The 13,802-nt window shown below is 41.0% G+C and overlaps 1 protein-coding gene across 6 annotated transcripts in view; it reads left to right on the forward strand.

Moving 5' to 3' along the window:
* The first annotated feature begins 3,853 nt into the window (after positions 1-3,853).
* LOC128444948 (pleckstrin homology domain-containing family A member 5) overlaps positions 3,854-13,802 on the forward strand; it is a 90,969-nt gene continuing 81,020 nt past the window's right edge. For all 6 annotated transcript variants that reach the window (XR_008339215.1, XM_053427670.1, XM_053427665.1 and 3 more), the window contains exons 1-3: positions 3,854-3,980; positions 4,099-4,175; positions 5,964-6,021. Coding sequence is in view for 5 of the 6 variants with exons in the window: in XM_053427670.1 (XP_053283645.1) it covers positions 3,889-3,980; positions 4,099-4,175; positions 5,964-6,021 (227 nt within the window). In the remaining variant the exon portion in view is untranslated. The remainder of the gene's footprint in view (positions 3,981-4,098; positions 4,176-5,963; positions 6,022-13,802) is intronic.

Consider the following 13,802-nt stretch of genomic DNA (forward strand, 5'->3'; position numbering starts at 1 on the left):
CAACTGTTTTGTAAGCCACGTAACCAGGAAGCTGTTGTTCTGCCCCAGGTAAGGTGACACAAAGGATTCAGTGTATGACATCTGACCAGGCGTGGCATCACCGCCTCCTTGCCCTATCTTTAGACTTCTTCTCCACAGTGAATGAGCGAGCAGTTGGCAGATATGTCCACTTCCCACCACCAGCCCCCGAAAAAACAGTGGCCTACGTCCAGAAAAACAATGCAACACAGTGCCAACAAACAGGCCAGGCACAGTGGTGTTGGATGACTTGTCTTTGTTTGGTGTGAAAGGCTGATGCAGCAGTTTCACCGCACACAGACAAAAGGCGGAGAGCAAGAAACCTAAAGGTAGAATTAAACGCGGGGGAGTGCTCATACACTTTAAATGCGACTGAATGTGCCTCCAATGATGCGGAGTCACAAGAGCTCAATGCCTACTGTGTGTAATCTAGTTTGAACAAATTTAAATGAGACATATTATGCTCTTTCTTTTCTCTAGTTTGTTAAACAGATTTTTTTGTTTAGGTTAAAGTTCTGCAAAGTAAAATGGCCCAAAGTCAAGGGAGCTCATCTCCACCACCGAAATCTTTAATCCCGGAGCTCCTGAAAGGCCTCATCACTACCTTGGCCGATACTTCAACTAGAGTAGCACGACCATAACAAAGCCAGGTAATGTGAGAGCGGAGGCTGATGTTTCCTACTCATGCTGGATCGGTAACCAATCACAACAGAGAGGATGGGCTGGCCAATCAGACTAGACTAGGATTTTTTTTTTCAGGGAGAATTAGAGGAAAGAGAGAGTTGACATGCAACAAACATTTTTGACAGATAAGTGAGTGAGAGACATTAATGTTACATGGTCAGCATGAAGGTCACTTGTTTTTGTCAAGATTATGGTTTGGATTGTGCTCAATAAGATATACAGAAAGTGTTTATATGTTTTGGGGATGATCACAAGATGAAGCAAAGTTAGATTGAAGAGACAGGGTTGTGCAATATCATTTAACAATGAAAATAAAGACTAACGCTTTAGAGACATGTTGCACTTGGCTATTCATATAAAAATGAGACTCACAAAATGTGATAGAAATAGCTGTGTAAAGAATGACAAAAGAGCTAGAGGAAGAAATTCAAACCCTGGTTTGTTTCCACTGGTCAATCATAGCGAGCGACTGAGGATAAAAATCGAGGTCAAAATTTGCTAAAAAAAACTAAACAAACCAACATGCAGGGAATCTCTCAGACTTTTAAGAACCCTGGGTTCTGGGGCCCCAAGTCATTTACCCAGCTGGTAATTCAGCCTTGTACATTCTATAGACCTACATTAATAGATTTAATTGGATTGCAACACATCAAAACCTGGAAGAAGATGATATTCTAGCTATAAACAATAAATATATCATAAAAGTGCGACAGACAAGGTCTTGGTGGCAATTCAATTTTCATTTAAAGAAATGTCTATTAACCCCATATTGCTGAATTAGGAAGAAACACAATTTTGACTGAGCCTATCTGTGAATGAATGCAGATTGCCAAATAAAAATAATTTAAGATATAGATTGGACAAATCCACATTAAAAGTATTGAACTGATGAAACATGAGTTGACTTTTATTGGAGCTTTAAAGTGTTTCAAAGCTCAACCAATACCACTGTCATTCATAAAAAATGCATTCACAAAAGTTTTTTGGACAGTGAATCAGTTTGAAATATTGCAGCGAGTAATGGAAGAGTCAGGAGCAGCCACAGGAAGCTGTAAAGATGAGGAGCTGCAAGCGACAGGCTGCACAACTCCAGTTTCTTGGTAAGGTAGCCAACTCCTTTCACTCTGCCCTGCTGTTGGCCGACTCCTGCCATGTGCAGCATGAAATCAGTTCGCGGTTGCTCACAGAATTATGGGAAAGAGCCCAATATCGAATAACCTTAGCACTAGAATGACAATAGTTTGCTTTTGCTGTCTCCAGAATTGTGTGACCTATAGTACAAAACTGCATTTACTGTTTCCACAAGTTACTACATGCGTTGCTAAATCAACCAGGCCTTAAATAGTTGAGTACAGAGTCCTGCCCTGCACCCCCCCCAAACCGCTGTACTGGACCTGATCCGTTACACATCTCCAAGGTCAAACATAACAAAACGTATGACCCACGACCCAATTTATCAGCCGTAATTAATAAATATACATACAGAGTCACTGACTCTGGAGGATTATCACCTCCTTGTCCCCCTGTGCTGGTGGTTGAGTTGTGGCTTTGGAAAAGTATCTCTCAATTGTGGAAGCCCCTGTGCTCCTACAGCTGTCAACGTGTTTCCTCAGCGACGACATGCCGAGCTAAAACGAAAGCGAATAATTTTTTGCACTTAAGTACTGGCTATTTTTGTCTTATTTTGACAGTTTTTTTAGCAGATGTGAAGTGGTCTAAGGTTGTATCACAGGCTTTCAAATTGAAATAAATCACTGAAGCTGATAAGATTTCATATAAACTCTTTTAAATGTGAAAAGTACAGAATAACTTTAATTTCTGATAACCGAAAAAATTAAAAAAACGTATATGCAGCCCACCCACGTTTATTCAAATTTGACCCAAGCCCACACCTAGGAATTTAAATGAATACATCATTTTAATCCATTGCACAATTTTTTCGAAGGCTACCCATCGGGTACTCAACCCAGTTCAGGACTTTATTTGAGATCAAATCTTTAAATGGCTTCATACCCTGTTTTCACACTGCCTACAAGTACGAGTATACCTTGTGGATTACCAACGTGGTTGGAGAGCACATCAAATTAACCAGTTCAGACAGACCATAACCTGGCCACTGGACACTTGAAAAAAAAGCAGCCATTGTTAATATTTTAGCAACACCTGTGCTTTTCTTACATCGACGCTATCTGCTGTGAAGAAGGCTTATAGGGGCCCAACAAATCAATTTGCCCTGGGGGCCCCCTGCTGCCTAATCCGGCCCTGCCCCATTGTCGTTCACACTTCTAAAGAGCAGTCTTTCTTCACAACAATACACATCAACGCCAATGGAAATGCACACAATAACATAACCACTGTGCATTCACAACTTTACAAAAAGCTACAAAGAAAGATAGATCAGTCAGATGGTCTGTCGGTAGGTGGGTGTGTAGATAGGTAGGTAGGCAGGTATATTGATATAATGTCCAACGTTACCTAAAACCAAACATATTGCACGTATGTAAAGTTTTTTTTGTACAAATATTATTTAGGATATTGATATAACACAGAAAAAAAGACATTGTTTTTATATTTTGGATTAACTCAACCCTCTCAGACAAATTAGTTGATAAACAACTAGATAGATAGATAGATAGATAGATAGATAGATAGATAGATAGATAGATAGATAGGTGGTTGGTAGTAAGGTAATAGGTAGGAAGCTATTTAGGTAGTTAGCTAAGAAGGTAGGTAGGGGGTTGGTAGTTAGGTAGATAGGTAGTTAAAAGGTAGGAAGGTTTGTAGGTAGATAGTAGGTAGTTAGTTGGTAGTTAGGTAGGTATTTAGTAGTTAGTCAAGAAGGTAGGTAGAAGGGAGGCAGGTAAGTAGAAAGGTAGTTAGTAGGTAGGTAGTTGTTAGTTAGGTAGGAAGGTAGATTGCCTTAAAACATAACCTAAAACCAAGAAAACATTGTGCATTGGTGAAAGTGTTTTTCTTTGAAGGCTGTGGAGGATATTGGATATTGATATAATAACGGAATAAAATAAACACGTGTTATGTGTTGTTTTGAACCCCCCTCCCCCCCCAGACTAATGGAGTGAACCTGCCCGCCCCGCCTCTATGGAACCATCCTCCGTTGCCAAGGTTTCCGTGTACGCGCTGCCTGCGCGAGCTGAGCCGCGCGAGCGTCGTACAGTAGTGTCAGACATGGCGGCGGAGCTACAGCCCGAGTGGATCTGCTGTCTCCCTGCTTATTGGAGTTACGGGGTGACTCGGGATGGACGTGTCTTCTTCGTCAAGTAAATATCAATCCCCCCCCCTCCCTCCCGCCGTAGGCTCCGGCTCGAGTCGCGTGTTCCTCGTTTCGGGTTGAAACCAACTCTCCGTGTGTGGTAACGTTTCCTCTTCTCTCCCCAGCGAAGAAGCCAAGAGCACAACCTGGCTGCATCCAGTGAGCGGCGAGGCGGTGATAACCGGCCACCGGAAAACTCCAGGTGAGGTGTCGCCCAACAAGTTTCTCCGTCGTCTCCATAATGTCGTCATGTGCAGCTGCTGTGGTTGTTGTTACCCGCATCGTGAAAGCCATACTTCCCACACTGAGAGAGAGAGACCCTCACATCCACGCCGGGGTTCGAACATGGTTTGAACGCAAGACTGGGCTTTTGGCGCTGTTAAACTAAGTGAGCCCTGTCATGCCCCCCTCTGCCCGGCTCCCGAGCCCCTCTCCTCGGGCAGACAAGTCTCACACTGACCGGTGGTTGGCGACTTTTACCGACACAATTCATTTGAGAAGTGTTGTTGTCAGACACGTGTTGTTTCACCTATCACGTTATCTCCGGGCACACACAGCAACAGCTGCTACACACTGAGGGGTTACAGTAAAGGCTAGAGCTACACATCTACTAAATTAGTTTTCGTCTGCCCCTCCTCCACAACACGCTAACCTAAGCTAAACCTAAAACACTTTGCCAAGTGGTAATATTAGTTTCCTTTCATTGTATTGTAATTGTGATCCTATACCGTGCCACTGTACACAGCAGCAGCCTGAGGTCCCTGCAGAATGGTCCCACTAATGTAAATGCATCTCAACAGGACTGCAACTGTTTTAAGGATTAAAATGCATATTAGGCTTCTCATTTAATTGTGTCTTTTTAGTATATGAAATGTAAGAAAATCATAATTTCCAACCATAACCATCATCCTTTACAAGATAGTTAAAGCTCCTCTTCAGGTCCTGATAGCCATCAAAATGTATTATGGAATGCAATACAATATACTACAATGCAAGGATAAATAAGAAGGCATTAGAGGACAATTCTGTGCTCCATCTTGGCACATGAAAAAAACACAGGCTACACAAAGGCCAATTTATAAGTGGCGAGCCTTCGCATCTCGTTTACTTCAAATCTGTGAGAGCGAGGAGTCGAGAAGAAGACAAATGGGAGAGTTGTTTCCATTGAGTTTGACTTTGGTGAACTTTTACCCATATTTGCATATGTGTGACTGTCCCATTACTCTAAAATGCCATATGAACTATTTTATTTACTTTATTATTCTAACTTTAATCATTTTATCAACAGCAGTTCTATTGTTTTATTGTGTGGTTAGTTTAGGGGATGTTTATCTGTGCCTGTCTTCTTTTAATTGCCCTAAACCAAATTGAAGTAAGGATTAATAAAGCTATACTGTACTGGATGAGTCCTCAGCCGGGAAGACACCCACCGCTGAGGCAGAGGCCAGAAGTTAGGCAGCGAGTAAAAGTCGTCTTCTTGCAGTTGTCAGTGGGTGTTCATGTCTTTTGAAGGCGTAGCTTTGATGAGAGGGTGAATGGGAGGGGATGGGATGTATCGTTTGCATCTTTTCAAGGTGTAACCTGCTCTTGCGATCTTTTCCACGATTACCTTTAATGAACAGGAAGTTATCGGCAACCATTTTGTAAACACTTTAAATAGTTTTTCACACATGTTTTTGGGGGGCGGAGGGATCTTTGATTGCTGGTCAAAGCAATTTGAAAATCTCAAGTCGAGCTTGAGGCAAGTGTGATGACGATTTCAATGATTTATAATTTTCTGATATTTTATAAACCAAATATGTAACAAATTAGGAAAATTCTCAACAGATTAATCAACAATTGAAAGGTGGAATCCACAAATTATTTAATTGGCCACAGTCAAAATCCTCCAGGTAGTTCTACCATTTTGAGTGTTGTGTCATCTACTATTATAATGAAAAGCATCTATTTGTTTTTCACAAGTTTTAATCCACCTCTTGTTCTTTGACAGATCTACCCACTGGGTGGGAAGAAGGATATACTTTTGAGGGTGCAAGGTGCTTTATCAAGTGAGTCAAACGCCTTCACGACACCTCAACACACACATGCACACACACACAAACGCACACACACACATGCACACACACACACAGCATAACCCCAGATTCTGAGGCTCAGAACATGTGTACAATATCTAAATATTCCACCTTGTAACCATGATGCCTCATTTACCTCCACCACGGATGTTTTATTTTCACTCTGTCTGTTTGTTGGTTGGTTGGTTTCTAAGCTAGATTTCCCCAAAACAACAGAGCAGATTTTCATGTAACTGTGTGATGGGTCATTGGTCAGGGAAGAACACATTGAATATTGGTGCTGATCCAGATCAGTTTACGAATCCAGGATCCAGGCTTGATAAGGCGTTTTTTCAACATTTTCACTGTTTTCCCAGGGAATAGTTGATGGATCTTGATGAAAAAAGTCAGGGGCGTTTAGGGGATTGATATCTATGAACGTGTGAATCTTGGTGCAATTTGGTTAAATTTAAGGGAGCTCTTTGGCCTTGGCCTTGGCACAGGTTTGCACTCTACTGAGTGCAAGTCTAGTTATTAAGAGGAAATCGTATATTTTAATTTTATTCACCTTATATGGAAGAAAAGCTCATTCGAACCCGAGCTGCTCCTGTGAGCATGCTCTGTTTCAAAGTTAAATATTGCTGGGCTGTAAATAATGAAACCTTTACTCCCTATCGCCGTTCTGCAGAGGCCTGTTGGAAAAGTTAATGATTACACAGGAGCATTTTGCAAATACTAGCCAGTCGTGGGCAAAGTGTGGTCGCTGTCTTCTTGCGAGCTGTTTTTATTTATTCAGACTTACCATGCTCAAAGCTGAGCCTACTTTGGGGAGTTGAGCCAAAGTATAATGCGCACTCTATTTTCTGACAGTTATCCTCACGGTTGGAGTTTACACGGTCTGTTCACAGTTTGAAATCACACTTGTCATTAAGTAGACGCTGGAAAATGTTTCCAAGGTACATGCCAGTTTACTGTTTTTGCAGGAATTTTTAAAAGACACCTTATTTAAAGTCTCCTTCCATCAATTTTTTTTGAACATCTAGTATGCTCATTTGTTGAATCTGTGTGGGCTGGAGAAAATGTGATGTCTATCCTCCATATCCACTAAGAGACTTTGGTTTGTTCTGTTTGTGCCCCTCTCCATTTGAAGATCATGCAGGATCCACACAAATTACAATAGTAGTTGGGTATTTCCCATTTTCTTCTCTTCGTTTGGCAGCCTCATACATGGGACTACTCAGCAGAGATCATAAGCTCTGTCACTCAGTTTGCTCTGATCCCTAATCTGTCCTCAGAATGTTTCAAATCCAAGGAGAGGAGTTGAATCTTTTTTTGTTGTTATTTTGCAATTCTTAATGAAACACTCCTCTCACACAGCAGGTATATATTTTGCAGAGGATTTTCATGAGGATATAATTGCAATATCTTAGGCAGCAAATTTAGGATATTATTATATCTTGTTCTGACCGATCTGTCCCGCCCTGTTTTACTTCCTCACAAATTGGAGGAGCTTCATGTGGCAGGTTGCCAGACAGTCCGGTTGAGAGGCAGTCATTTTATATTCTAGCACTTTCTCACAGCCCCTTCAGTGCAGGGCTAACTTGTGGATGACATTCATTAGTTGATCTCTTTGATTCAGTGCAGTGAGAGCAAACGTGTCACAAACTAATCATGTTGTCCCCAAGTGAGCAGAATACATTTGAAAGATTAAAACAATATTCAAGTCATGTGAAGCAAAGCAAGTAAAGCATCTCCGGAGTACCTCAGTGTTTGGTTCTACCGCTGAGTTTGAAAAAGGAAAAATGAATACAATTCTGTCAGTATATTAATGCCTACAGAACATACTAGCCATCACACGGCTGCCTGCTTTAATGAAAGCTGGTACCGATTTTGTCGATGGCATGTAGAAAATAAGCCTAAATGTGACCAACCCTGCCAAAGGCGGCCTTCTGTGGACTGCTTCCGTAAGACACATTTCCCGAGCCTTTTTACTTTGACCCGCCCAGGAGGTTTCCCTTTGTTGCTTTACTTAGAATTCCAGTTACAACTTGTGGTTGTCCTTACAACTCTCTCTCTCTGTGTGTTTGTGTGTTTGTCAGGAAGCTGGCTGCATCCACCGATAAACATCATGGTCGTTTCAATGCACAAGATCAATCTTTCAGTTCGTAGTGATGTGTCTTACTTAAGCTTTAAGTAATTGGACCTTGTAAAAACCAGGCCTGTTAATTTATTTTTTACTCATTGTTTCATGTTGACAGGTTTATGTGATAAATGTCTTGGACAGTCCATAAGTAGTAAATTTTGAGGCCTTATGTGAGGCTGCCAAATATAAGCCTCTGAAAACTGTTCAAAACAATTATAGCCTGATGACAGCTGGATAAGACTATGTGTTGTGTTATACAGTAAGTTATCATTACTTAATCAATTCAGTATTATTAAGTTTAGTTTATATTTTTGCATTTCTAATTTACGTAAGCAGGACAAACCACAGCGCCCTCCTCTTGTTCTCTGACTCACAAAACAGGGACAGGATCTAGATTCATTTCTGTGACTCCAGTCTTTTTTTTGAGCCGATGAAAGGATCTGGCCCATTCACATGCTGGCAGTGTAGCTGAGCTGTTACCATCGGGTTACACAGTGTGAGCATCAGTGAGCAGATTGTGCTGACGTTGCACTGTTATATGATCGTATGTGATGGGGAGGATGGGCTGCAGGTTGCTTGTGTCATCGTGAGGCAGAGGTCCTCACATGATTTAATGAATTTTATGTCAGTGTGAAGTTTGAGCGAGTGACGGTCAGTGCGGATGTTACTTGAATCAGTCATGGCTTGCTGCTCTCCTCACACTGAGCAGTCCTTTTTTTAGTTTCTGGCTTATTTGCAGTTGGCTCTGTGCCAGGTGGCCTGTTACTTCGGTGAACTAGGTGTCATCTGGTCCGTAGATGCCCCCCCACACTCACACACACACCATCACAGAGTGAGAGCATGAGAAGGTGTAAATCTGCAAACTATTTAACGTCTTAAGTGAATTCACAGGCAAGCATGTGGAAGTGTCACTCTTTTGTTACTATGTTACATTGGACAAAATATCTTGAATAGATGATGACTCTTCAGTTTGTCTTCCTCTAGTGCGTGATAGATTTTTCGTTGATTATTCTTTTGCATCATTGTGACATGAAAAGGCCACAAATTTGCATAATTCTCACCTAGCAGCTTGTCTGGTAAGAATGCTGATGATGCCATGTAAAGCAAGAGCAGAGGCTGACGTTTCCTGTTCACTGTGGAAGCGGTTGACAGACTAGCAGAGTGGACAAGCTGGCCAATCAGATGAGGGGGGAGGGGCATGGACTTAAAGAGACAGGAGCGATAAAACAAAGCGTTTCAGACAGATGCTGAAAAGAGGAGCTGCAGCAATGGAAAGTTTGATGAAAGAAATGCTTTTTTTTGTGTCACACATACACACACACACACACACACACACACACACACACACACACACACACACACACACACACACACACACACACACACACACACACACACACACACACACTCAATCTGCTGTGACTCATTGACAAGTGTGGGGTGGGTCAATAGACTGTTACTAAGTACCCTGATTTATGGTTGAGAGGTGGGAGCTGGGAAGATGTATCTGTTTATGATCTAAAGTGTGCTCTGATGTTGATGATAACATGTAGGCTCAGTGCAACGTGCTACATGGATTCTACACACCACCCTGAGAACAGTATCTGTTCAGTTCCGGTTTTGTTTGTGACGTAAACAGTGTTTTGATGAGACTTTGCCATCTGGCCGGGTTGTGTTTTCCATTTTTTCCCTAGAGCACATGATCCTACATATTAACTTAAGAACAAGATGCAGGGGGGACATTTGTTCTCTAATATGTCTTGGAGAAGACATATTATGCTCATTCAGTTTCCCCCCTCATTGCAATAGGTTTTTTGTGTAGAAAAACAACGTCTGCAGTAAAGCAAAAGAGCTCCTCTCCTCCACAGAGAACACTGTTCCTAAAGTTCCTAAATTGCCGTGTCAATAGCCTGGCTGATACTTTTGCATTGTTGTGATGTAATGTGGTATCACAAATCCACATATTTGCATAATGCACACCCAGCAGATTGCCTTGCATGCCTCCTAACAAGGCCAGGTAAAGCAAAAGTGAAGGCCAAAATTTCATACATGTGCTACAAGCGATTGACCAATCAAAAGAGAATGGGCCAGCTGGCCAATGAGAGCAGACTGGGTTTATCAAAAGGGGGGGGGGGGGGGGGGGGTCTTAAAGAACCTTAATTGTGAGTGTGATGTAGGAAGTTTTTATAGATGATTTTAAAATATATGATTTTTCATGAAAAGACAGGTGCAGACGTCCTGTCAGTTCCCTTTGTTTGTTTGATAATCTTGACCTCACTGCAGAAGTCAAAGCTAATTGCTATAGGTTGCGCAATGAGATGGTTGATGTGTTGATAAGTACAGTAGGGGACTCACACAGCTGACCCTCACAGTGCAACTGGCCAAATGTCTGGCTCGAATACCATTTACTTATTAATATGTAATTTGATGACATTTCGAATTAGTCCATTAAGGGCAATTATCCACTATCAAGTGCTCATGATTACGAAGTGCAACATGAAATATGAATATTGTGCTGGTGTGCTCTGCAACCGCCGCTCTCATTCGGCTGTTCACTTATACTTCTGCATAATTCATCACTCAGGACAGAGGAAAGCATGAAAGATTATATTTGGCCAATTATGACAAAACTCTCAAGTTGATATCTGTTTAGTTGTTCATTCCTTTTCTGCTTGGAAGGCCCACACAGTGTCTTTTATTTTTAAAGTGAGAGCATCATGTCAGCGTCACTCAAATTTGGATCAATACTCAATTGCGGTAATTGTCCCTCAAATCGAAGTAATCAAATCCTCAATATTTTAATAGCACTGTGGTTTTATTGATAACCTGTTAAATCTTCTGTTTGTCTTTATGACTAATGTGGTGAAAACTATTCAGAAGCCGTATATATTTCCTGTGACTAACATTTGGCAAAATTACTCACATAAAGGTTCTCGTTTAAAAGACACGAAAGCATTGACATAGACAAATATGATGAAATGCCGTTATTAGGCTGTTCAACTAAAATCATTTATTATTTTACAAGACTGTGCTGCATGTTTGCATTTACAGAAAGGCTTTACATGCAGAAAAAACACCTACCTATGTAAGAGCACAGATAAATATTTGTTCACTGAAATAGAGCCACTTTTTTATGCCATTACAGTGGTAACAACGAGTGAATAGTTGTCTGCATAAACAACCAGCACAAAAACTGTAGCTTGAAGTGAAGATATGTTTGTGTTGTTTATTGAAAACCTTTTTCTAGTCCCGTAAGTGATGGGTGAATAAAGCTGCTCTTTAAATCAGTCTCTCTGCTGCTTGGTGTAGTGAGGTTAAAAAAACACTTATAGTGCGCCCGATCCATCGTTTGATTGAAAAATTGGTTGATATGAGCCTATAAATTGTAAAATATCAAGCCTCAATTACATTTCATTGTTATAAGGATTTACATCTGTCAATAAATCAGAAATGTTTCACATGATGTTAATATGATAATGATAATTCTTTGAGGATGTCTGCCGACTAGCTACTCTTTTTATATTCCACAATATCATTTGATCCATTGATAGAAAGAAAATTACACTTTAATTGCCTATAGTAAAACATTTCAAAAGGTCAATAGTCATAGCTAATTATTTACTCAACATGAAGTGTCAATGTTTACCTATGTATCTTTACCTTGGATGAAGTAAAATCTGAGTGTTGATCCTTCAGGGCAAGAGTGACTGAGTCCCTGTGCGCCCTCCATAAAACTCAGACAGACAGTTATGACAGACAATTACAGGCTGACCCTTCTCTGCACGGAACAATCCACACATCTATCTGTGAGCAAAGCCTCATATCTTACCCGATTATATAACCCTGGAAATCCAGTCACAGAAGCCCCTATGTGAGTTGTATGTAAGATTTTTATATTGAGTAATTTAATCAACAATCACAATTGTGGCCTCTGCATTCAGGCTAATTAAACACCATCAGGTTAAAGATTAGCTTTATGACTTTTACTGCTCCTGCTCTGGTGCATTGAATCAAGAGCCCACTAGTCGAACGAAAGCTGTCAACAGTCACAACTGTGTGTTTCAATCAAGGTGTGATTAACTGCTCTCTGCCTCCAAAACAGGATTTCAAGCAAGAGCATTGTCACGACCCTGTTAATCCCCCTTTATAACTCAGTTTTCAATTTAGGAATCAATGTTGTTTGTTCCTTGGACATAGAAAATACTGTGATTAGCTGGTAGGTGTAAAATTGTATTCGGGGGACCCCTCCAGTCAACAGTTAAATGTTAAACCACCGCACTAAATCAGTTTGCACGGCATATTAAGCTCGGGAAAACACTGCCAGCTCCCCCACTGACGCCATCTATACAATGTGTTGTTTCACGTAGTGCAGCCAAGCACACATAAAACAAGTATTTACAGTTCTATAAAGAAACTAAATACATCAAACATGTGGCAAAAGAGCATAAAACCATCACCATTACACTTTCACTTTAAGGAATGGACCAAGTATCACATGATTACTGAAATATGAGGAAAGCAGATACTGACATTGCAAATTTGTTATTGCCTGGATGTAAAATGTATAATTTCGAATCTGTTTGATACATGTTTCTATCTTTGACACCAGTGAACTCTCATTTCTGAAAGTACCCCAATCCAAACAAATTCACATTTTCCATATGCAGTGTTACTGAGGCCAAATTCTTTCTTTTTTTTCATCAGTAGCAACAGTCAACTTTTACATGTAAACATCTTGGGCTCTGGTTTCAGCAGCACATGCATCCATGCTGGTTTAACAACTTACAGATTTATGACAGCAACAAGTAAAGCTAGTAGTATATCCCAGCACACACTGGCTGACACACTGGGCAGCTCACACAAGACTGATGACCACATTTACACTTATGTGCAAATCAGTGGCCAATTACACCGCGCTGTAATGTCTTTCATGTTGGAGGAAACTTGAATACACAAAGACTACATGCAATCCCTTAGACTGACTATAAATAACATTTAATAGGGGTAGGTAGGTCACCTAGTTGAGGCTAAAGACCTCTGCAGCAGCCGGAGGTTTCCTGTCTGACTTCACCGACAGGCGACATAAACATCACCACACGTGCTGAGTTACCATTAAACTTAACTCTGATGGCAACACCCTCTCTACATGGCTCTGGTAGCACATATTGTGAGCCTACAGTTAGATAATAAGAGAGTTTAGGCACTGGTACCGTTTTTGCACCGGCATCAGAAAAAACTCAAATGATACCAAAACTGACTTACAGCCTCTTCCTGCGTGTCCTCTCCTTTCTCTCCCCCTTTCATTCTTTACCTGTCCTGTAAATAAAGGCATAAAATGCCCTAAAAATCATTATATAAACATTATCATGAATGCCATGTGCAATGTGTTTGGAAATAACTAAGACATCTTCATACAGATGGCTAGCATTAACAAACGACACTGGGTAAAATGCCATATTCAAATTGTAAATCTCTGAGCGACTATTTACGCACTCCCTTGGCAGGGGAGGCTCTGATGGCTGTGGTTGCTGACTCACTGACTCTGTCAGTGCTCGGTATTCATGCAGCTCACTGTTGTGATTTAAGAGGGAAACTAGTGGATGTGGATCTGCTGTACATCATTGTCGTCTCT

Source organism: Pleuronectes platessa, chromosome 7 (assembly GCF_947347685.1).
Source record: "Pleuronectes platessa chromosome 7, fPlePla1.1, whole genome shotgun sequence".
Classification (NCBI taxonomy): Eukaryota; Metazoa; Chordata; class Actinopteri; order Pleuronectiformes; family Pleuronectidae; genus Pleuronectes; species Pleuronectes platessa.